Genomic DNA, 20,738 nt, shown 5'->3' with positions numbered 1-20,738 from the left:
GCTCCTAATCAGCGCTCATAAGTGGTGGTTGTGGGACTTCCCTGGTGGCTCAGTGGTTGGGAATCTGCCTGCCAATGCAGGGGACACGGGTTCGATTCCTGGTCCGGGAAGATTCCACGTGCTGCGGAGCAACTAAGCCCGTGTGCCACAACTACTGAGCCTGTGCACCACAACTACTGAGCCTGTGCTCTAGAGCCTGCGTGTCACAACTACTGAAGCCCGTGCGCCTAGAACCCCGTGCTCCGTAACAAGAGAAGCCACAGCAATGAGAAGCCCACACACCGCAACGAAGAGTAGCCCCCGCTCACCGCAACTAGAAAAAAGCCCATGTGCAGCAAGGAAGACCCAATGCAGCCAAAAATGAAAAGTAAATAAATTTTTTTAAAAAACGGTGGTTGTAAGTTATTACTGCCCAAGGTCATGTGACCAAGCACATCAGGGGCTCCGGCTGCCCCTTCAAGAAAGATAGATGGAATTAGATCATGGCTGAGCCATTCCTGTCTCCTCTCTAATTAGGACTTTATTTTTTTCTTAAGTGCCTTTATGGAGCCCCCACATCTCCACGCCAGACTCCTACATGAGGCAAGCTCTCCTTCTAGGAGTGGGACTCAAAAAACAGACAGTGGGTTCGCCGCAGACAACGGCCTATCTATCCTGCAAATGAGTCAGAACTGAGACCCCTTGAAGGAGTCCTGTAGTTTTGGTGCCAGCTCACTGGTTTCCGCTCCCTGTCCGTGCTGCACCCTCCCCCCAGCCACCGTGGCATCTGCAAGGCTCTGACCACAGCAGGCAGGCTCTGTAGCAAAGCAGAGGCAGATCTTCAACAGGAAGTCTTGGGGGAACATTTCCTCCCACGAACTTCAGGCCTTTGAGCCTGGGCCTCTTCTCTCCCCCAGACTGCCCAGAATTAAAAAAAAAAAAAAAAAAAGGCGTTAAGAGGTCTGTCAGTGGGGAGGACTCCACGGAAAAGGATCTGTGCGCCACCTTCTAAGTCTCCATTCTGCCTCTTGGACAAGCCTCTTTGGAGGCTCTTGGTTTTCACCTGTAAAATATAAATAGTAACCGTCCCTCCTACCTCACTGAGTGTTGTGAGGGCCAAATGGAATGTTACTGATGAAATATTTTGGAAAACTAAAAGCTCTTTTTTTTGGTAGGCAGCGTGGAGGCGGTGAAGGGACTTATGTCAAAAGTCCCATCTCGGCTTCGGGTTTCTTCTCTGTAAAACCAGAGGGAGGTGGGGTGGTGGCAGGGATGATCAGCCACTTAAAGTCGACCATCTCTAGGGAAAGCCTCCCTAGGTCCGCGACCCAGCACATGAAGAGGAAGTAGGGAGGGGAGGGGAAATCCCATGGGTCGCTCAGTATCCCCCTCCCCTGCCCCTTTCACCCCGAGGAAGCGAAGCCGCCACCGGGCCCAGCAGAGCGCTGGGAGGGAAGGCGCCGAGGCCGGCCGGGCGGTGGCGCGGGCGGGAGGCGGGGTCCCCCGGACTAGTCGAGCCACGTGCGGTTGTTTCCGTGCCGGGGCGATCACGTGAGCAGCGTCAGCTGACCCGTCACAGTGGAGCCCGGCGCTGGCGCCCCGCATCCCCCGCCGTGTCGCTCCCGGAATGCAGGACCTTGCTGAGGGGTAAGTGCGCCCCAGCGCCCCCTCTGTCCCCGGCCCACCCCCGCCTCCTCCGCCCCAGCCCCTGTCCCTCGCCCATCCCCACCCACCCGGCTTGGCACCCCGGAAGCTGTGGCGAGGAGGGCCGTGGCCGGGCTCAGCCCCGCGCCGCCCCCAGGCGGCCAGGAGGGGATGGCCCTGGGGAGCAGGGGGCGGGAAGTCGCTCTTACCACCGAGGCCGAGGGCTGGTCGCCGCCCCCGAGCCCCGACATGGAGGAGCTGCTCCGGAGCGTGGAGAGAGACCTGAACATCGATGCCCGGCAGCTGGCTCCAGCCCCGGGGGGCACCCACGTGGTGGCCCTAGTGCCTGCGCGCTGGCTGGCCAGCCTCCGCGAGCGCCGGCTGCCCCCGGGACCGTGTCCCCGCGCTGAAGGCCTGGGCGAAGCGGAAGTCAGAACTCTCCTGCAACGCTCCGTGCAGAGGCTGCCCCCCGGTTGGACGCGAGTGGAGGTCCACGGGCTGCGGAAACAGAGGCTCTCTTACCCGCTGGGCTCCCTGCCTTTTGAGGAGGGGTCCGGCAGCCCGGAGACCCTCACTCGCTTCATGCAGGATGTGGCTGCCCAGAATTATCGCAACCTGTGGCGCCACGCATATCACACTTATGGGCAGCCCTATAGTCATAGCCCTGCCCCTGCAGGTGTCCCTGCCCTGGACTCAGTACGACAAGCTCTGCAGAGGGTCTATGGTTGCCCCTTCCTGCCAGTGGGCGAAGCTACCCAGTGCCCATCACATGCCAGAGATAGCCCCTGTCCTCCTCGGGGCAACCCTGCCTCTCCCAGTCTTCTGAGAGCTGAGGCTCTGTTGGAGTCACCAGAGATGTTGTATGTGGTGCACCCCTGTGTGCAGTTCTCCCTGCATGATGTGGTCACCTTCAGCCCTGCCAAGCTGACCAACAGCCAAGCCAAGGTGCTCTTCATTCTCTTCCGCGTGCTGAGGGCCATGGATGCCTGTCACCGCCAGGGACTGGCCTGTGGGGCCCTATCTTTGCACCACATCGCTGTGGATGAGAAGCTTTGCAGTGAGCTACGGCTGGACCTGAGTGCTTACGAGAAGCTCAAAGAGGATGACAAGGAGGAGACCTCTGTGGCAAGAAATGGGGCAGGCATTGAGCCTGGAGAGGAGGGAGGAGGGGGACCTGGCTGTCCCACCTGCCAGGAGGAACTTAGGGACCTCGTGCTAGACTGGGTCCATGGCCGCATCAGCAACTTCCACTACCTCATGCAGCTGAATCGGTTGGCAGGTCGGCGGCAGGGGGACCCCAACTACCACCCAGTGCTGCCCTGGGTGGTGGACTTCACCACGCCCCGGGGGCGCTTCCGAGACCTGCGCAAGTCCAAGTTCCGCCTCAACAAAGGGGATAAACAGCTGGACTTCACGTATGAGATGACGCGGCAGGCGTTTGTGGCAGGTGGCGCGGGGGGCGGGGAGCCACCGCACGTTCCTCACCACATCTCTGACGTGCTTTCTGACATCACATACTATGTGTACAAGGCTCGGCGCACACCCCGGTCGGTGCTCTGTGGACACGTGCGGGCGCAGTGGGAGCCCCATGAGTATCCCGCAAGCATGGAGCGTATGCAGAGCTGGACACCTGATGAGTGCATCCCCGAGTTCTACACCGATCCCTCCATCTTCTGCTCCATCCACCCTGACATGCCCGACCTGGACGTGCCGGCCTGGTGCAGCTCCAGCCAGGAGTTCGTGGCTGCCCACCGGGCGCTGCTGGAGAGCCGAGAGGTATCCCAGGACCTACACCACTGGATTGACCTCACCTTTGGCTACAAACTCCAGGGCAAGGAGGCCGTGAAGGAGAAGAATGTGTGTCTGCACCTGGTGGACGCCCACACGCACCTGACCAGCTACGGCGTGGTGCAGCTCTTCGATCAGCCACACCCCCGGCGCCTGGCCGGGGCCCCTGCCCTTGCCCCTGAACCTCCACTCATCCCCAGGCTGTTGTTCCAGACCATCCAGGAGAGCACGGGCCGGGAGGACTTCCCAGCACAGCTTACGAACGGAACAGGCAGGCCGGTTTTGGAGGCCACTCCCCATGAGGCTGCCTGGACCAGGGACAGGCCCGTGGTGGGGGAAGATGACTTGGAGCAGGCCACAGAAGCTCTGGATTCCATCTCCCTCACTGGGAAGGCAGGTGACCAGCTGGGCCCCTCTTCCTCCTCCTCCTCCTCCTCCTCCTCGTCCTCTTCTAGTCAAGCCCCTCCAGGCCTCCTGCCTTTCTCAGGGGCCTCAGCCTCTCGACCAGGCCGCCGGAACAAAGCTGCTGGGGTAGACCCCGGGGAAGGTGAGGAGGGCAAGATTCTTCTTCCGGAGGGCTTCAGTCCTCTGCAGGCTCTGGAAGAGTTGGAGAAACTGGGCAACTTCTTGACCAAAGGCCTGGGGGGCCACTTGGAGGTGCCTCAGCAGCCCCAGGTCCAGCGAGCCGTGCAGCTGCGGGACCTCTTCCATCGGGACATGCAGGCGCTGGGTGTCCTGTTGGCTGAGATGGTGTTTGCCACCAGGGTCCGGACACTGCAGCCTGATGCGCCTTTGTGGGTACGCTTCGAGGCTGTTCGGGGGCTCTGCACACGCCATCCCAAGGAGGTCCCTGTGTCTCTGCAGCCCGTGCTGGACACGCTCCTGCAGCTCAGTGGCCGTCAAGGCCCCGTGGTTGCAGGGAGGGGCAAGCTGGACCCGCTGTTTGAGTACAGGCCCGTCTCCCAGGGATTGCCCCCGCCCTGCCCGGCCCAGCTCCTCAGCCCCTTCAGCTCCGTGGTTCCCTTCCCTCCGTACTTCCCCGCGCTGCACAAGTTCATCCTCTTGTACCAGGCAAGGCGCGTGGAGGACGAGGCCCAGGGGCGGGAGCTGGTCTTTGCTCTGTGGCAGCAACTGGGTGCAGTTTTGGGTGACATCACCCCTGAGGGCCTGGAGATCTTGCTGCCTTTTGTGCTGTCACTCATGTCTGAGGAGCACACCGCCGTGTATACGGCCTGGTACCTATTTGAACCTGTCGCCAAGGCACTGGGCCCCAAAAATGCTAACAAGTACCTACTGAAGCCTCTCATTGGTGCCTACGAGAGCCCCTGCCGGCTCCACGGGCGCTTCTACCTGTACACCGACTGCTTTGTGGCCCAGCTAATGGTGCGGCTGGGCCTGCAGGCCTTTCTCGTCCACCTGCTGCCCCACGTCCTGCAGGTGCTGGCGGGTGTGGAGGCCTCCCAGGAGGAAAGCAAGGGCCTGGCGGGGGCTGCAGAGGATGAGGAAAGTGGGCTCCCGGGGGCCAGGCCTAGCTCCTGTGCCTTTGGGGAGGAGATCCAGATGGATGGGCAGCCTGCTGCCTCCTCGGGCCTGGGGCTCCTGGACTACACGTCTGGCGTCAGCTTCCACGACCAGGCCGACCTCCCTGAGACGGAGGACTTCCAGGCCGGGCTCTACGTGGCCGAGTCCCCTCAGCCCCAGGAGGCTGAGGCTGTGAGCCTGGGCCGGCTGAGTGACAAGAGCAGCCCCAGCGAGGCCTCCCTGGGCGAGGAGCGCGTGGCAGACGAGGGGGGCGCCCCGGCGGACAAGAGCAGCCTCAGGTCAGGTGACAGCAGCCAGGACTTGAAGCAAAGCGAGGGCTCCGAGGAGGAAGAGGAGGAGGAGGAAGGCTGTGTGGTGTTGGAGGAGGGGGAGGGGGAGCAAGATGAGGTCCCCGAGGCGTCTGAGCTCACGCTGTCCAACACGGTGCTGTCCATGGATACGGTTGTGGCCGGTGACGGCGGGGCTGACGGGGAGGAAGAAGAGGAACCACTGACCGAGCAGTCGGAGGGCAAGGAGCAGAAGATCCTTCTTGGTGAGTCCTCAGGCCTGGAGGTATTGGTCTAAGAGTCATCGTGTGCGGAGCCCCTGCCCTGTGCCAAGCAGTGGGTCGAGCAGATCCACACGCAGCAGAGCCATGGGCCTGCCCTCCTGGAGCTCACGTCCATGCTGTAGGCAGTCTTCCGTAAGCACGAGTTCTGTTAGTGCTACAAACAACGTGGCTGGCTACCACGAGGGAATATAACATGGGCTTAGATCTCATTTTCAGGGGTCAGAGAAGGCTTCCTTGGAAGTAGGGCCTGCTGAGGTTCAATGAGGAGGAGGTAGCTGGGCAAAAATGTCAGGCTCTGCGGTGGGAAGAGCATTCCAGGCAGAGGGAACAGCATGTGCGAGGCTCTGAGGCTGTCACGGTTCCATTAAAGAATCTGTGAAAGGCCAGTGTGGTTAGACTGAGAAAGTGAAGAGAAGCGGAAGGGGAAGAGGCCAGAGCGGGTGGTAGCCAGGGCCTGATTTCGGAGCTGGGGGAGATTTACTGAAAGGGTCACCTTCCTGCAGGGTATGCCCGAGTAGAGGTGCCTGGAGCAGCCCCAAAGCCAGACTCCCACAGGCCAGCTCTGCCGCTGCTAAAGGGAGGGTGGTGGCGTGGGGTGGCCAGGCGCTGGCTGGGCTCCTGGGCAGAGTTGGCGTCCGCGTCGGCTAGGCGGGGTCCGTGGGGTGGGGTGGGGGAGTAGTGAGCCGCCGTTATCTGATGAGCTCAGGGCCTGCTCCCGCCCTGCAGATACGGCCTGCAAGATGGTCCGCTGGCTGTCCGCCAAGCTCGGCCCCACCGTGGCCTCTCACCACGTGGCCCGGAACCTGCTCCGCCTGCTGACGTCGTGTTATGTTGGTAAGGCCGGGGATGGGGCTTCCTCCAGCCCTTTGCCCATCTTTGGCTCCCTGTAGTGGATCCTTCCCACTTTCACGTCGGACCACCTCCTGGCCCGGTCCTGGGTCCCAGTCTGTAAGCTCTTTCTTTCCTTGGGTGAGGCACGGGGAGACCCCAAGCTAGAGTGAGCAGGAGTGGCCACCGCAGTCCCTGAAGGCCCACCTCCCTCCTGCCCTCCACTAGCTGCTCAAGGCTGCTGGCCCTTCCTTGGCAGGGCCCACCCGGCAGCAGTTCACCGCGAGCAGTGGCGAGAGCCCCCCGCTGAGTGTGGGCAACATCTACCAGAAGAGACCAATACTGGGCGATATAGTATCGGGACCCGTGCTCAGCTGCCTCCTCCACGTCGCCCACCTGTACGGGGAGCCCGTCCTCACCTACCAGTACCTGCCCTACATCAGCTACCTGGTCAGTCACTGTTTGGCAGCCGGGGTCTGGGCGGCTGAGGAGCCTGAGGGCCGACCCAGGGCCTCTTTGGGTTCCCGGCGGTCTGTGAGGCAACCTGGCCCTCATCTGCTCTGTGGCCCTAGGTGGCCCCGGGTAGTACCTCAGGCCCCAGTCGACTGAACAGCCGCAAGGAGGCGGGGCTGCTGGCAGCGGTGACTCTGACCCAGAAGATCATCGTGTACCTCTCAGACACCACCCTTATGGACATCCTGCCCCGTATCAGCCACGAGGTCTTGCTGCCCGTGCTCAGCTTCCTCACTTCCCTCGTCACGGGGTAGGGCCCTGCACCACCCCACAAGGGAGCAGCCCAGCTGAGGGGGTGACCTGGGGTGCGGGGCGTCAGGAGTCCTGGTTCTCATCCCAGCTGGGTGACCCTGAGCAAGCCACACCTGTCCTGTGCCTTCGTTTCCTCATCTGGTCTGGACCAGTTGGTCTTATAGCTCCTTTCGTTTACAGCTTTGGATAGATCTGGGAAAGCCCTGCAGAGTCAGTGGGGGCTGGAGCTTATAAGCTCTATTTCCAGGTTCCCAAGTGGAGCCCAGGCCCGGACTGTCCTGTGTATGAAAACCATTAGCCTCATCGCCCTCATCTGCCTGCGCATCGGACAGGAGATGGTCCAGCAGCACCTGAGCGAGCCCGTGGCCACCTTCTTTCAAATCTTCTCTCAGCTGCATGAGCTTCGGCACCAGGTGGGCAGACCTACCTGGCTGGGGTGGGCTGGCCAGGGGCCGTGGCCTCCGCTGACTCCCCGGGCTTCCTGCCCACAGGATCTGAAGCTGGAGTCCGTGGGCCGCAGTGAGGGCCAGCTGCCAAAGGTGGCCTTCTCCGATGGGCAGCTGCGGCTGGTGGACCCCACCCTGCTGGATGAGCTGCAGAAGGTGTTCACCTTGGAGATGGCGTATACAATCTACGTGCCCTTCTCCTGCCTGTTGGGTACTGGCCCATCACGTCCCCTCCCAGCCTCTGTGGCTACAGCTCTTCCCCTGGGAGGGCCCCATGCTTCCCCAGCCCCTAGAGTCAGGAGTGGGTGTTAAGCACAGTTCTCTGGGTCAGAGTAAAGGGATTTGGCCTTAGGCCCCTGAGTCCCAGTGACATATAAACAGGGATTGAGCTTTGGCCAGCAAGGAGGCACGGGAGCAGCCTGTCCTGTCCCTGGGGCAGGCAGGGGAGTCAGGCTGCCGGACTGACGTCTTAGCAGCTGTCTGAGAGGAATGAGCAGCCCACTGTTCACGTAGCTTCCCGTATAGGCCAGGCCCTGTGCCAAGCGTCTACGTGTGTCATTGCCCTGAATAGGATGAACAGCGCTGGTCAGATATGTTGTCATCCCACCACTGAAATCTAGGCTGTGGGAGGGAGAGCGTGACCTGTCTTGTTCACCGTTCTGTTTCTGATGCCCAGCATGGCACGCAGCACATGTGTAAGATGCTCACGTGTCCATACTGAAGGAATGAATCCACATTTTCCTGGGGAGGAAACAGGCTCAGAGATGAAGAGTTACTTGCTTAGAGTTGCACAGACAGTACCTACCCTGCCCTCTGTGGTTCCCAAGCCCTTGGGTGGGTGGTGGCAGTCGATTGCCATCTCCCCTAATCTCAGGACCTCTCCCGCTCCCATCCAGGTGACATCATCCGGAAAATCATCCCCAACCACGAGCTGGTGGGGGAGCTGGCGGGACTGTATCTGGAGAGCATCGGCCCAAGCAATCGCAGCCCTGCCAGCGTGGAGCCCACCGCACCCAGCACCGGCCCTGAGTGGGACCCCCAGGGTGGGGGCTGCCCCCAGGACGACGGCCACTCGGGGACCTTTGGGAGCGTCCTGGTCGGGAACCGCATCCAGATCCCCGATGACTCCCAGCCTGAGAGCCCCGGCCCGCTGGGCCCCATCTCCGGGGTGGGTGGTGGGGACCTCGGCAGCCAGAGCGAGGACAACGCGCTGAAGCGGGAGCTGCCGCGGAGCGCGCACGGGCTGAGTGGGAACTGGCTGGCGTACTGGCAGTACGAGATCGGCGTGAACCAGCAGGACGCCCACTTTCACTTCCACCAGATCCGCCTGCAGAGCTTCCCCGGCCACTCAGGGGCCGTCAAGTGTGTGGTGCCCCTGAGCGGCGAGGACTTCTTCCTGAGTGGCAGCAAGGACCGCACCGTGCGCCTCTGGCCCCTCTACAACTCTGGGGACGGCACCAGTGAGACAGCCTCACGCCTCGTCTATGCCCAGCACCGCAAGAGTGTCTTCTTTGTGGGCCAGCTTGAGGCCCCACAATGTGTGGTGAGCTGTGACGGGGCTGTGCACGTCTGGGACCCCTTCACAGGTGAGCGGGCCCAGGTGAGGCCTGTTCTGTTGCTGCTGTCTGGTACTCCACCAAGGGTGGTGGGTTGGGGTGTAATGGTACGTGGTTGAGGGTGACCCAGTGAGGCCACAGAGAGGGGCGTCTAAGACTCGGAATCCGTCATACCCAAGTTTGAATCGGCTCTGCCAACTTACTTGCCGAGTGACCTTGAGCAAGTCACTCTGCTGCTGGAAGTATCAGTTTTCCTATCTGCAAAATGGGAATCAGAACAGCTGCTTTAGAAGATAACGCATAGGGGTTTGGCTTAACATGCAGCACGTAGTACCTGGTTGGTAAACAGTTGCTCACTTATTTTTTGTCATCATTGTAGGCAGAAATAAGGTTAAAAAGCAGGGGGTGAGGAGGTAGAGTAGCATTGAGGTAGGTGGTGGGGAGGTAGCTTTCGGCGGAGGTGCTGTGTGAAGAGAGCGGCCTGGCTTGGCCATGGAAGTAGGAAGGTGGGAGGGTCAAGAAACATCTTTAGCAGCATTTATTGAGGTTTCCTGGGATGTGGGAGGCAGGTACGGGGTGGGTTGGGGGGATAGGAGGAGTCGAGGCTCTTCCATCAGTGGCTGGGACCCAGATCCACCGTGCCTTTACTTCCCAGGGAAGACCCTTCGCATGGTGGAGCCGTCGGACAGCCGGGTGCCCCTGACCGCTGTGGCTGTCATGCCCGCCCCCCACACCAGCATCACCATGGCCAGCTCTGACTCGACCCTGCGCTTTGTAGACTGCCGGAAGCCTGGCCTGCAGGTCAGGGGCATCCTGTTCCCTGAGCCCTGGCCTGGGTGCCTGGCAGGGAGGAGAGACCCCTGAAGAGAGGAGGCCAGGGCAGAGTTTCTCTTTGGTGACAGATCACACGCAGCAGCAAACCCTGGGGTGGGGGGGACTCTGGCCCGGGATTTGGGGAGCCCCCCCTTGATGGGGGACGAGGCTCAGGCCTTCCAGCTGTGTGGGTTGGGGGATGAGCTGGACCTCGGGGAGATGCGGGTGGGAGCAGGCGGTGGCGCCTCAGCTTGTCTTCCTCTGCCCACAGCATGAGTTCCGCCTGAGCAGCGGGCTGAACCCTGGACTTGTCCGCTCCCTGGCTGTCAGCCCCAGCGGCCGGAGTGTGGTGGCCGGCTTCTCCTCGGGCTTCATGGTGCTCCTGGACACCCGTACGGGCCTGGTTCTGCGTGGCTGGCCTGCCCATGAAGGGGACATCCTGCAGATCAAGGTGACAGACCTGGTCCCCCTCCCCTCCTGGCTGACTGCTCCAGCCCTCACCTCTGCTTAGAGCCCACCCAGGACAGGCTCCAGCTGACCTCCCTTATACCTGCCCGAGGACTGATGGGCAGGGAGGGTCAGGAGCCAGCTGCACCACGGGGGCCTCGGCAGGAGGCTGGCCTCTGGGTGGAACCGGGGGGCCGAGCTGACCCTGCTGCTTCCTGGTGATGTTCTAATGAGTAACCCTTGTCCATATTTGTCTTGCTTGGAGGATCAGGGGTCGGGCCCTGTCCGTGACCCAGTCAGGTTAAATAAAGCTCAGCTGGGAGGCTGTTTACTGCCCCCAGACCACTGAGCAGAGTCCATGCCCCCAGCTGGGCTGTCCCGGTGCGGGCAGGGGCGGATCGGGCATGGGAATCCTGCCCCCACCTCCACCCCCAGCCCATTTTCAATCACAGACCTCAGGGAACTGCTCAGGGAGGTGCAGGAGGGGAGGAACAGGGCTCTTTGTGGGAGGGTTTTTCCAGGCAACTGGGACTCCCTCCCCATCCTAAGTGGCAGCCAGGGGACATGCAGTGCCACTGCTGGGGGCAGGCAGCCCCTGGTTCCCTCCAGGGCTCCCCAGGGGATCCTGGGTTCTGGGTGCCTCTAAATTCTGACTTTCCAAGAAAGCATCAGGCGGTCTCTGGGATCAGCCTGGGTGTTAATCCTGGCTCTGCCACTTATTGGTTCTGTGACCTTGTATGATTACTTAACTTTCCTGAGCCTTAGTGTTTTCCTCTGTAAAATGGGAACAATGACAACAACTTCCTCATAGAGTTGTTATGAAGATTAACCATGGTAAGACGTTTAATATACCTAATACAATGCTTGACGTAGTAAGTGCCCAAATTATAATGATGACTAGGTTGATGACACTTAATATATTACTTTTAACTAACGTTAATATAACGTGGGAGGGTGGCAGCCTGTCCCTGGCTCAGGATGCCCTGTCTTCCTGGGAGATACTGTGGGAGGAAACAGGAAGACCCTGGGCCCTGCTGAGGCTCTGCTCTCCCTGGGCAGGCGGTGGAGGGCAGTGTCCTGGTCAGCTCTTCCTCTGACCACTCCTTGACTGTCTGGAAGGAGCTGGAGCAGAAGCCCACACATCACTACAAGTCAACATCCGACCCTATCCACACCTTCGACTTGTACGGCAGCGAGGTGGTAACCGGCACCGTGGCCAACAAGATCGGCGTCTGCTCCCTGCTTGAGCCGCCTTCCCAGGCCACCACCAAGCTCAGCTCCGAGAACTTCCGTGGCACGCTCACCAGCCTGGCCTTGCTGCCCACCAAACGCCACCTCCTGCTGGGCTCAGACAACGGGGTCATCCGCCTCCTGGCATAGTCCGAGGCAAGAGCTGGCCAGGCGGAGGTGGGCACAAGTCCTCCAGGAGTCCATCCCTCACCTTTGTTTCCCCAGCAGCATCCCTCCTGGCAAGCCCCAGGCCCCATGCCCTGGGTACCCACATGGCCTGCCAGCTAAGGAGGCATGGAGGTCTGGGCTCCTGAACCCCCAGAGCCACTGAGGCTGCCAGAAGGGATCTCGTTCATGGCTTGGGGCGATGCTGCCCCACCGAGCCAGCAGGAAGCAAGAGGGAGAGCCTGGGGAAAGCATCGCTGCCCTCTCTTCTCCCCAGCTCCACCCTCTGCCTCCACATGGGGACAGGAGGCTCTGGGAAGGGGAAGAGAGACTCTCCCTGCCTAGCCAGTCTCCAGCCACAGCACCCCTTGCTGGGCTCTCTCTGCCCCTGTCCTGCAAGGACCGGGCCGCCGCCCCAGTCCAGGACACTGATGGTGCTTGGACTTCAGCCTCTAAGGGCTGGCCATGGTCCAGGAGTTAGGGGCCTTGGGCGGGGGTTGAAGTGTCCTCCCAGCCAGGCCCCGCCCAGTGTGGGACCAGTAGGGGAAGAAAGAGGGCAGGACCAAAGGAGAGAAGATGGACTGGGCCCGGTGGTGCCTGCCAGGAGCGACCCCATGCGTTGCCTGCCCACCCGTCACCACAGTGTTTGTGCCTTGAGCTGATGAGACAGCCCCTGGGTCCAGAGCCCCTGGGGGAGTGGGTCCAAGACCCTGAAAGAAGGGGCAAGAAGGATCGTCTCTGCATCTCAGGTCTCCCTCCTCCAGGGGACAGGGAGACCCAGGCATCCCCAGGTCCTCACATTCTGGAGCAGAGATGAGGTCTGAGGCTGGGCCTCTGCTGCCTTCTCACTATTTGCAATAGTTGTAAATATGATCAATAAATTCTTTGGAAGAGCCATGGAACCGAGTGAGGCTTCTCTTTTTTTTCGGCCGTGCAGTGGAAGCACGGAGCCCCAACCCCTGGACCACCAGGGAGGTCCCTGAGTGAGGCTTTTCTTGACGACGGTGCTAGGGTGGGGAAAAGTTGAAACCCTGCAGCTTCCGGGACAGTGAGGAGAGGGTGGGGAGGTGGGGAGGCAGCCTGATCTCTGTTCTTCAGGCGGTACAGGGTACAGGGCTTCTGGTTCGTGCAGCCCCAGGCCAGTTTCCAGAACGCTCACCCTTGAGGAGCGTAAGGAGGTATTGCTCCCGATGAAGTAGGGTGCTGGGAGAGGCTGTGTCCCTCCGCATCTTTTCTCTCCCCACCCCTGCCTTCTGGATCCAGGCTGGAGGCATCCAACCAGGAGCCTGGGCACGTGAGGGTTGAGGATGGGCATCCTATCCTGGGTTCCCTGCGTCGTCTCTTGCAGCTTCCGCTTCCCTCCTCTTGGGAGGGGGAGGCAGTTATGGGGGAGAGGAAAGGACATTGGAAGTAGGAACCTGGATGTAACTCTGAGCCCAGCTCTGTGTCCTTGGGCAGGTCACACAGCTTCTCTGAGCCTGACTAAAACAGGGATAACCTCTCACTTCACGGGGTCACTGGAAGGCCCCTGTCCTTCCTGGATCTGCCCTCCGGCTGAGGACAGCCTCATCGACCGTCTCCTGAACCTCCTTTCTCTAGGCTCAAGTGGGACCCACATCTACGGGGGTTCCAGGTAGCTGTCCCAGTATTAGATGCCTTGGTGGGAAAGGGGTTTTTGGTCCCAATATCAATGTTTAACCGGATGTGCAGGTCAATATTTACCAGAAGAGAAAGCAATTGGAACAGGGGTTGACTGAGAGCAAAGGTCCTGGTGGGAGGGGAGGGCTCAGCTGGGCTGGCTGGAACCCGGGCAGAGCGTGGGGAGCACCCAAGTGGGGCCAGAGGGACATCGTGTGCAGCAGCGAGGAGCCTGCCGAGGTAAGATGGGTGGCTTGGCCTGGAGCTGTCCACCTTGCCGAGGGGGTCTGGGCTGAGTTTATTCAGGAGGCCTGTCCCTTCCCCGCCTCCTGGGGTGATGAGGAGCCAAGGTGAAGGTTCTGGGGGGAGTCCCTTTGGGAAGTGAAAGACTGGAAGCCTTTTCTTGCCAGGAAGATTCAAAAGCCCAGGTTGGAGATCAGGGCCCTGGCCAAGGGTCCTTGTGTGGGATGGGGATGGGGCCAGGGGTGATAGAAGGATGCTTGAGATGGGGGCAGGGTGGGTGTGTGTGAGACCTGCTCCGAGGCCGGACCAAGACCTGCCCATCCCCACCCGCCAGCCTGGCTTCCCGGAGCCAGCCTGGGGCAGAGAGGGGGCCAGGTCCTGTGTTTTCCGTAAGTCCAAAGGTGGCTCTGGCCAGAGTCATTCATTGGGCTCTGCTGTTGGGTCAACAAGGCCAGTCTCTGGCCCAGCCCACCACCCCTGCTGAGACCACAGTCCTGTCCACCCTTGTGGGTGAGAGCAGACCAGCCAGAAAAGGTGGGCCGATGGACAGCCGGTTGGATAGGAGCTCCGGGGTGGGAGCCCCAGTACAGAGGAGGCTTCAGGGCAGGCCTCCCAGAAGAGGGCCCTTGGGCTAGACTGACAACAGCCATTGCTGAGTGCCAGGCTGTGTAGTCAGGGCTCACGAAGACTGACTTAGGTTGGTCCCCGCAATACACGTGGGTAGAGGTAGGGACTTTCGCCACCATTTTGCAAGATGAGGCAAAGCCCAGAGGGGTTAAGGGAGATGTCCTACGTCCTCTGCCAAGAGGCACAGCCTGGATTCAAACCCAGGTCTGACTCACAACACCAGGCCTTGAAGAATGGGGACTTTTTTTTTGTTTGGGTAATATTTTCCCCCTATGAACAAGAACATTTTCAGTGCATGAAAAGTGAACAACCAGAAAACACAAAGGGGAAAAAGCAATTCAGGGAGGAGTTCAAGCACTTCACCGCTCAGAGTGCTGTGCTTTGGGCGTGTGTGCTGCCGCTGTCGCTGTCCCCTCCTTGGTGATGGCTCAGGACTTTGGCTGCCCGTGAGCGTGAGGGTGGGATTCCACGGCGGGTGTGGGCGCCAGGAAGGAACGGAGGCTTCCCATCCCGCACAGGAACATGGCGCTGCTCTGGGGGCTCCTGGTGCTCAGCCTGTCCTGCCTGCAAAGCCCCTGCTCAGCGGTGAGCCTGGGCCGCGGTCTGGGTGGGGCGGGGAGGCGGCTGCGGGAGAGGCCAGGGGTCTCGCGGAAAGAGGAGGGGGGCAGGGTCGAGGGAGGTCTTGGCTTTAGGGGTTCCCTCACCTCTCCTCGTCCCTTTCTCAACAGTTCTCTCCTGTGAGCACCATGGAGCCCTTGGGCCTGCAGGTACTGGGGAGAGAGAGGCACGGCAGGGAGGAAGGCCCCAGGGGGCCTCGCCTGTGGCTGGTGCAGGGTGGGGAGACCTGCGGGAAGGGTTGCTCTCCATCTGCTTCCTCCTTTCTTCAGCTGATGAGCGGGCAGACCCAGCAGAAGCTACCCCTACTTTCCCTCCTCAAGTTGGGCAACCAGGTACAACCAGGTGGGGCTGGGGAAGAGTGGGCGGGGCCTGAGGGAGGAGGGCCATCAGCAGGGGCAAGGAAATGGGGGGAGGGTGGCAGTGAGGCTGAGGCCTGAAGGGAGAGGGTGGGAGGGACCAGAGGAAGGGACCTAGTCCCCTGAATGCCATTGCCCATGTCTGGACCGGGACAAGGCCCTGCTGTCCCCAGCACAGGGGCTTTGAAGGCCCTGCTGTCCCCAACACAGAACCTGGAGCTGACCCCTTGACCCCACTGACCCCTAATCTGTCCCTGCAGGAGCCTGGTGGCCAGACTGCCCCCAAGAAGGCCCCAGGAGACTGCAAGGGGTCCCCAAACCCGGAGCAGACCCGCAGGCTGGCCCAGGCCATGATGGCCTTCACCACAGACCTCTTCTCCCTGGTGGCCCAAAGCTCCACCAGACCCAACCTGATCCTGTCGCCTCTGAGTGTGGCCCTGGCACTGTCTCACCTGGCACTAGGTACTGTGGGAGCACCTGTCCAGACCAGCAGAGCTGGGAGGCCAGTAGGAACTCATTACCTACCCCAGAGTTTACGAGCAGGTGCTTCCTCCATCAGGGTCACTTGGATGTTTGGTAAAAATGCAGACTCCAGTCTCTGTGAATGAGAATCCCAGGGATTGGGCCCAGGATGTGCTTCTGGTGATTTTTGTGCAAGAATATGATAGGTACAATGTCTCCGTTGGACTGGAGGGTCTCACTGTGGGACCTTCCCCAGAGAGGGAAAGCAATAGGATGAGGTTGCCCAGATTGGCAGCAACAGAGATGAAAGTAAACTTGGGAGTCCTGTCCCTCAGACCAGTTCAGGATATGGGAGGAGAAAGTGCGGTCTCGTGGGCATGCTCACCGTAGGTGTTCAAGAGGGATGGGAGAGGGCAGTGGGGGCGGGAAGGACCACAGCTGCTGTGTCCCCTCCAGGTGCTCAGAACCAAACGCTGCAGAGGCTGCAGCAGGTGCTGCACGTGGACTCAGGGCCCTGCCTCCCCCACCTGCTCAGCCGCCTCTGCCAGGACCTGGGCCCTGGGGCTTTCCGATTGGCTGCCAGAATGTACCTGCAGAAAGGTAGGTGCTGGTGGCAGACACTCCCTAGGCTGTGCCCTGGGGTGGACAGGGGTGAGGGAGACGGGTGTGGGCTCAGGCAGCCAGTCGGAGCACAGGTGGTTGTGGGGCCCAAGTCCTGGCAACAGCCTGTGGGCCCTTTTGTGTAGGATTTCCCATCAAAGAGGACTTCGTGGAACAATCAGAACAGCTCTTTGGTGCAAAGCCCATGAGCCTGACGGGAAGGAAGAGGGATGACCTGGCAAACATCAACCAATGGGTGAAGGAGGCCACAGAGGGGAAGATTGAGGATTTCCTCTCAGATCTGCCAGATGACACAGTGTTGCTTCTCCTCAATGCCATCCACTTCCAGGGTGCGCTCCTCCCCTTCTCGGGTCCCTGCCCGCAGCCCCTACCCCTGCCCCGTAGGCACGCTTTTTTCTGAGGGTCCCTCTTCCTCCCCAGGCCTGGGCCGGGAGGGTAGGAGACAAGTAATGGTGTGGCAGGGCGGAGGCCCAGGAACTGGATGGGGCTGTTGTGGAGAGAGTTCCCTAGGAGGAAACCGAGTCTTAAAAGACCCAGGGGAGGTTCCTGGGAACATGGCAGGGCAGGGGAGAACACAAGCCCAGATTCTGCAATCGCTCCAGGGAACAGACCTCAGATTACCTGGGTATCACCTGGCACAGCACCCCCTGGCGCCTCAGCCTCCACCTTTCATCCCTTAAATGGGTTCTGGGTGGGATGGGGAAGAGACTGGTGGGGTAGAATCTACCTTGGTCCCAGTCTGTATGGCCCCTGCCCTCTGCTGGATTCAGGCTTCTGGAGGAGGAAGTTCGACCCGAATCTCACGCAGAGAGACACTTTCCACCTGGACGAGCAGTTCACGGTGCCGGTGGACATGATGCAAGCCCGCACGTACCCGCTGCGCTGGTTTCTGCTGGAGCAGCCTGAGATCCAGGTCACCCTTGACTCCCCAGCCTGGGCTTGGGTGCTGGGAGGTGGAGAAGGGAGTGGGCACCTGTGGAGCAGGCACAGGGGTCAGGGGTGTGCCCCACCTTCCTTGCAGTCACGTCGCTGGGGCAGGTGGCTCTGAAAGGTCTCGCTGTGCCCCCATCCAGGGAAACTGAGGCTCCAGGCACTGCGGGTTTAGTGGAGCACAAGGAAACCAGATCCCTGCTCTGGGGAGGGAAGACACACAGTGCACGAGCAAACATAAATCAACAGGATAATTTCAGATAGTGGGGGGAAAGGTATTTTAGCTAGAGTGGTCAGGGAACCGTCTTTGAGGAAGGGACACTGAGTTGAGTCCCAGGTGATCTTTGGTTATGGGGGTTTATTACAAGGACCCATGGGTCGTGGGGCAGCAGAGGGCCTCAGCACCCTGAAGCCTGGGAGATGTGACCTGAGCTCTCACACGGTGCTCCTTGGAAGGGAGGATCTGATTGGGATGGATTTGTCAGCATCCTGATGGAACATTCTGATTAGAGAGAGTGCTATGTCAAGCTATCTCAGGTGCAGCCTCCCTTGCTTCCAGCCTAAACATGGTCCCCTTGGCCTAAGCGGCTGATCCCTGGGCCAGTCGGCTGTGGCTGAGATGGCAGTGTTGGTTAGTTTCACAAGGCCGCTTCTGAGAGGGGCTGTGGGCGAGGCAGGCCCTTGGAGCAGTGTCCCAGCTTCTCTCCGGTTCCCCCTGACACGTGGTCCATCTCGTTCACCTCCCCACCAGTTCTATTCCTGCTTCTCCTTCCCGCCAGGCTGTGTCCTGCCCACACTTCCTTCACCCTTCCGTCTCCATCCTTGGCCCTCCTTGGTCTTCCTCTTGTCTCGCCCACCCTCTGCGGGCTGGCCCGGGTAGCCAGACACTGGCATTCCCCTCCCGCCGCAGGGGTCCTGCCCCCTGGGTTCTCTGCCTGGAGCCCAAGGAGTCACATCCACCAGGGCCCATGGAGCCCAGTGGTTTTCATACTTCTTTAGCTGCGGAAACTCCGTTCACATGAAATCTTACCCCAAATCACAGTATAAATACACCCCGGCAAAGTCACTGTTGGAGGAGAGAGGAGTGGATAGGGTACCACCCTTGGCAGCGGCTCCTCCGCTAGGGCAACCTGGTCCATTGTACGCATGGAAGTGAAAGGCGGACACAAGGGGTTCCTCACCCTGAGTCACGGGCTAGCTGGCAACAGAGGAGGAGAGGGAAAACTACCAGTTACTGAGCGAGCGCCGCCTATGTGCAGACACTCGGCCAGAAGCTTTAAAAGCTCATCTCTTTCCGTCACATGTCAGCCTGCAGTGTGTGCAGGTAGTGTTACTCCACAGGTGAGGAAGTGGAGGCTCAGGGAGACCCCACACACACCTGTGAAGGGTGGACTGTCTCATAAGCGATGCTGGCCCGGTCCCCACCTCGGCCTGGGTGCTTTCTGGTTCTCATGCTGTCTCCTTGCCTTGTCTGTAGGTGGCTCATTTCCCCTTTAAGAACAACATGAGCTTTGTGGTCATCGTGCCCACCCATTTTGAGTGGAACGTGTCCCAGGTGCTGGCTAACCTGAGCTGGGGCATCCTGCACCAGCCCTTGCTGCGGGAGAGGCCCACCAAGGTCCAGCTGCCTAAGCTGCATCTGAAATACCAAATGGACCTGGTGGCCATCCTCAGCCAGCTGGGTAAGGAGGCGGGGCATGGGACAGCTCCCAGCTCAGGCTGGAGGGGGTGGGTAAGGAGGAAGCCCCCAGCCGGCAGGTCTGAGTCAGAGCTAGACTTGTGTCCTGGCCTTTTTCTGGGGCTTAGGGAGGTGAGAGGGTTTGATATGCACCCTCGGACTCTCTGTCCTGGGCAGGGGGTGGGGCAAGGGAATGAGGACCTGCTCTGCCCAAGATTGAGCATCGCAAAGAATCCTGGGTGGAGAGCCAGGGGTGGCATGTGAGCTTCTCTGGCTCTCTTGCAAGAGGCATGGGGAGCCCACCATGTACAAAGAGCTCAGTCTCACGGGGTCGGCAGATGAGGAATTAGGTACTTACAATTCAGCGTAAGTGATAAGACAGAGGGCTTCTCTCTAGTCCACCCAGGGAAATATTGAAAAGGCATCTGTCTGGACTTCGGGGCAGGGGCTCAGGGAAGGCTTCCCGGAGGAAGGAACCTTTAAGCTGATACATGAAGGTTAAATAGGAGTTAACCAGCAGTCTGTGGGTTCAAGGTGTTCCCTGGCCGGGATGCCAGACACCCTCCCAGGCAGGTCCATGCAGCATATGGGGCAGAAGGCAGCTCTGACCAGCCATCTCCTGGCCTGGGCAGGCCTGCAGGAACTGTTCCAGGCCCCGGACCTGCGTGGGATCTCAGACCAGAGCCTGGTGGTGTCCAGCGTGCAGCATCAGTCCACGCTGGAGCTCAGAGAGGCCGGCGTGGAGGCGGCCGCGACAACCAGCACGGCCATGTCCCGCATGTCCCTCTCCTCCTTCAGCGTGAACCGCCCCTTCCTCTTCTTCATCCTCGAGGACAGCACGAGCCTGCCCCTCTTTGTGGGCAGCGTGAGGAACCCCAATCCTGGCGCGCAGCCGGAGCCCAAGGAGCAGCAAGATTCCCCTGACAACAGGGACTTTTTCCAGCACCAGAAAGTCTTCCCCCGCGGAGACAAGCCCTTCGGCCCTGACTTAAAACTTGCGCCCCCCTCGGAGGAGGATTACCCCCAGCCTAGCAGCCCCAAGTGAGGGGCTGTGGCCGCCAGCATCCCAAGTCCCTGCTTGGACCAGCCTCTCAACTCATGTGACTCTTTCCAAACAGCTTTGCGGGATTGCGGGCGGGGGCCTGGGGGGCAGTCTGGGAGAGGGGAGGAGGGGAGCCATTCTCTCGTCTCCTCTTGGGGACTTTGGGGTGGGGTGGCGCTGGGAGGAGGGCAGGCATCAGGGAACCATGGGCCTTGATCCCGCATCATTTCTTCCAAAGGGGCTCAGAGGGTGTCCTCGTCTGGGGCTTGGGCAGAAGGGCAGCTGTGGATTCATTTTTGTCAGGAAGGTAGGTAGGTTATTCCCGAAGTTGTCTGGGTCGCCTCCACGCCTGTTTACCAGAGAGGGAGGGACAGGGAGAAGTGGACACCCTGGCTGGGGAGACGGGGTGGCCCGGGGGTGCCGAGCACTGTCGTGGGGTTAAACACGTGGGTGGAGGTCGAGCACCCCGTGCAACTGCCTCTGCCCTGAGCTGCCCAAGGCCCACCAGCCTCCAGCGCCCCCTGTCGCCTCAGTCTCCCCGCTGGTCCTCGGAGGTGCCAACACTGCCAGGACTCCCCTTCTTTCCTCTCCCCTCTGTCCCCTCTGCCTGGTGTCTCAGTGGCTGAGGGGACGGGGGGCATTAGCTCCCGAAGGCTCTTTTGTAAAGTTTTTGTAGTGATTTTTATGCCACCTGAATAAAGAATGAATGGGCCTGTCTGCTTTGATGTCACTGTTTGGGGCGTGGGTGGGAGCAGGGGGGCTGGAGGAAG

General features: G+C 60.4%; 2 protein-coding genes across 4 annotated transcripts; both read left to right on the top strand.

The window, feature by feature from the left end:
- Window positions 1-1,511: 1,511 nt before the first annotated feature.
- Window positions 1,512-12,655, top strand: WDR81 (WD repeat domain 81). Of its 2 annotated transcripts, XM_061175433.1 has the most exons (10): window positions 1,512-5,485; window positions 6,230-6,337; window positions 6,591-6,781; window positions 6,904-7,094; window positions 7,344-7,509; window positions 7,588-7,753; window positions 8,439-9,128; window positions 9,754-9,899; window positions 10,183-10,362; window positions 11,418-12,655. In XM_061175433.1, exons 1-10 carry the CDS (start codon window positions 1,795-1,797, stop codon window positions 11,736-11,738), a joined length of 5,850 nt encoding a protein of 1,949 aa, XP_061031416.1. In that variant the 5' UTR covers window positions 1,512-1,794; the 3' UTR covers window positions 11,739-12,655. The 2 variants fall into 2 exon arrangements, with proteins under 2 accessions (XP_061031416.1, XP_061031417.1); XM_061175434.1 differs by lacking the exons at window positions 10,183-10,362; window positions 11,418-12,655 and having other exon boundaries at window positions 8,439-9,142; window positions 9,754-9,878.
- Window positions 12,656-13,523: 868 nt separating this feature from the next.
- Window positions 13,524-20,082, top strand: SERPINF2 (serpin family F member 2). 2 transcript variants are annotated; one of them, XM_061176032.1, is made up of 10 exons: window positions 13,524-13,631; window positions 14,780-14,846; window positions 14,990-15,028; window positions 15,149-15,211; window positions 15,496-15,697; window positions 16,154-16,297; window positions 16,444-16,647; window positions 17,089-17,231; window positions 18,726-18,930; window positions 19,559-20,082. In XM_061176032.1, exons 2-10 carry the CDS (start codon window positions 14,784-14,786, stop codon window positions 19,969-19,971), a joined length of 1,476 nt encoding a protein of 491 aa, XP_061032015.1. In that variant the 5' UTR covers window positions 13,524-13,631; window positions 14,780-14,783; the 3' UTR covers window positions 19,972-20,082. The 2 variants fall into 2 exon arrangements, with proteins under 2 accessions (XP_061032015.1, XP_061032016.1); XM_061176033.1 differs by having other exon boundaries at window positions 13,536-13,631; window positions 15,149-15,221.
- The last annotated feature ends 656 nt before the right edge of the window (window positions 20,083-20,738 follow it).

The sequence above is a fragment of the Eubalaena glacialis genome, chromosome 19, assembly GCF_028564815.1.
Source record: "Eubalaena glacialis isolate mEubGla1 chromosome 19, mEubGla1.1.hap2.+ XY, whole genome shotgun sequence".
NCBI classification, from domain to species: Eukaryota; Metazoa; Chordata; class Mammalia; order Artiodactyla; family Balaenidae; genus Eubalaena; species Eubalaena glacialis.
This window is presented reverse-complemented; position numbering and strand designations above follow the sequence as displayed.

Coding starts and splice junctions, on each gene's coding strand:
- WDR81 (XM_061175433.1), top strand. CDS start 1,795: ATGGCCCTGGGGAGCAGGGGGCGGGAAGTCGCTCTTACCACCGAGGCC. Junction 6,338..6,590: donor GCTGACGTCGTGTTATGTTG/GTAAGGCCGGGG, acceptor CTTCCTTGGCAG/GGCCCACCCGGCAGCAGTTC. Junction 7,095..7,343: donor CTCACTTCCCTCGTCACGGG/GTAGGGCCCTGC, acceptor CTCTATTTCCAG/GTTCCCAAGTGGAGCCCAGG.
- SERPINF2 (XM_061176032.1), top strand. CDS start 14,784: ATGGCGCTGCTCTGGGGGCTCCTGGTGCTCAGCCTGTCCTGCCTGCAA. Junction 16,298..16,443: donor CAGAATGTACCTGCAGAAAG/GTAGGTGCTGGT, acceptor CCTTTTGTGTAG/GATTTCCCATCAAAGAGGAC. Junction 17,232..18,725: donor TGGAGCAGCCTGAGATCCAG/GTCACCCTTGAC, acceptor CCTTGTCTGTAG/GTGGCTCATTTCCCCTTTAA.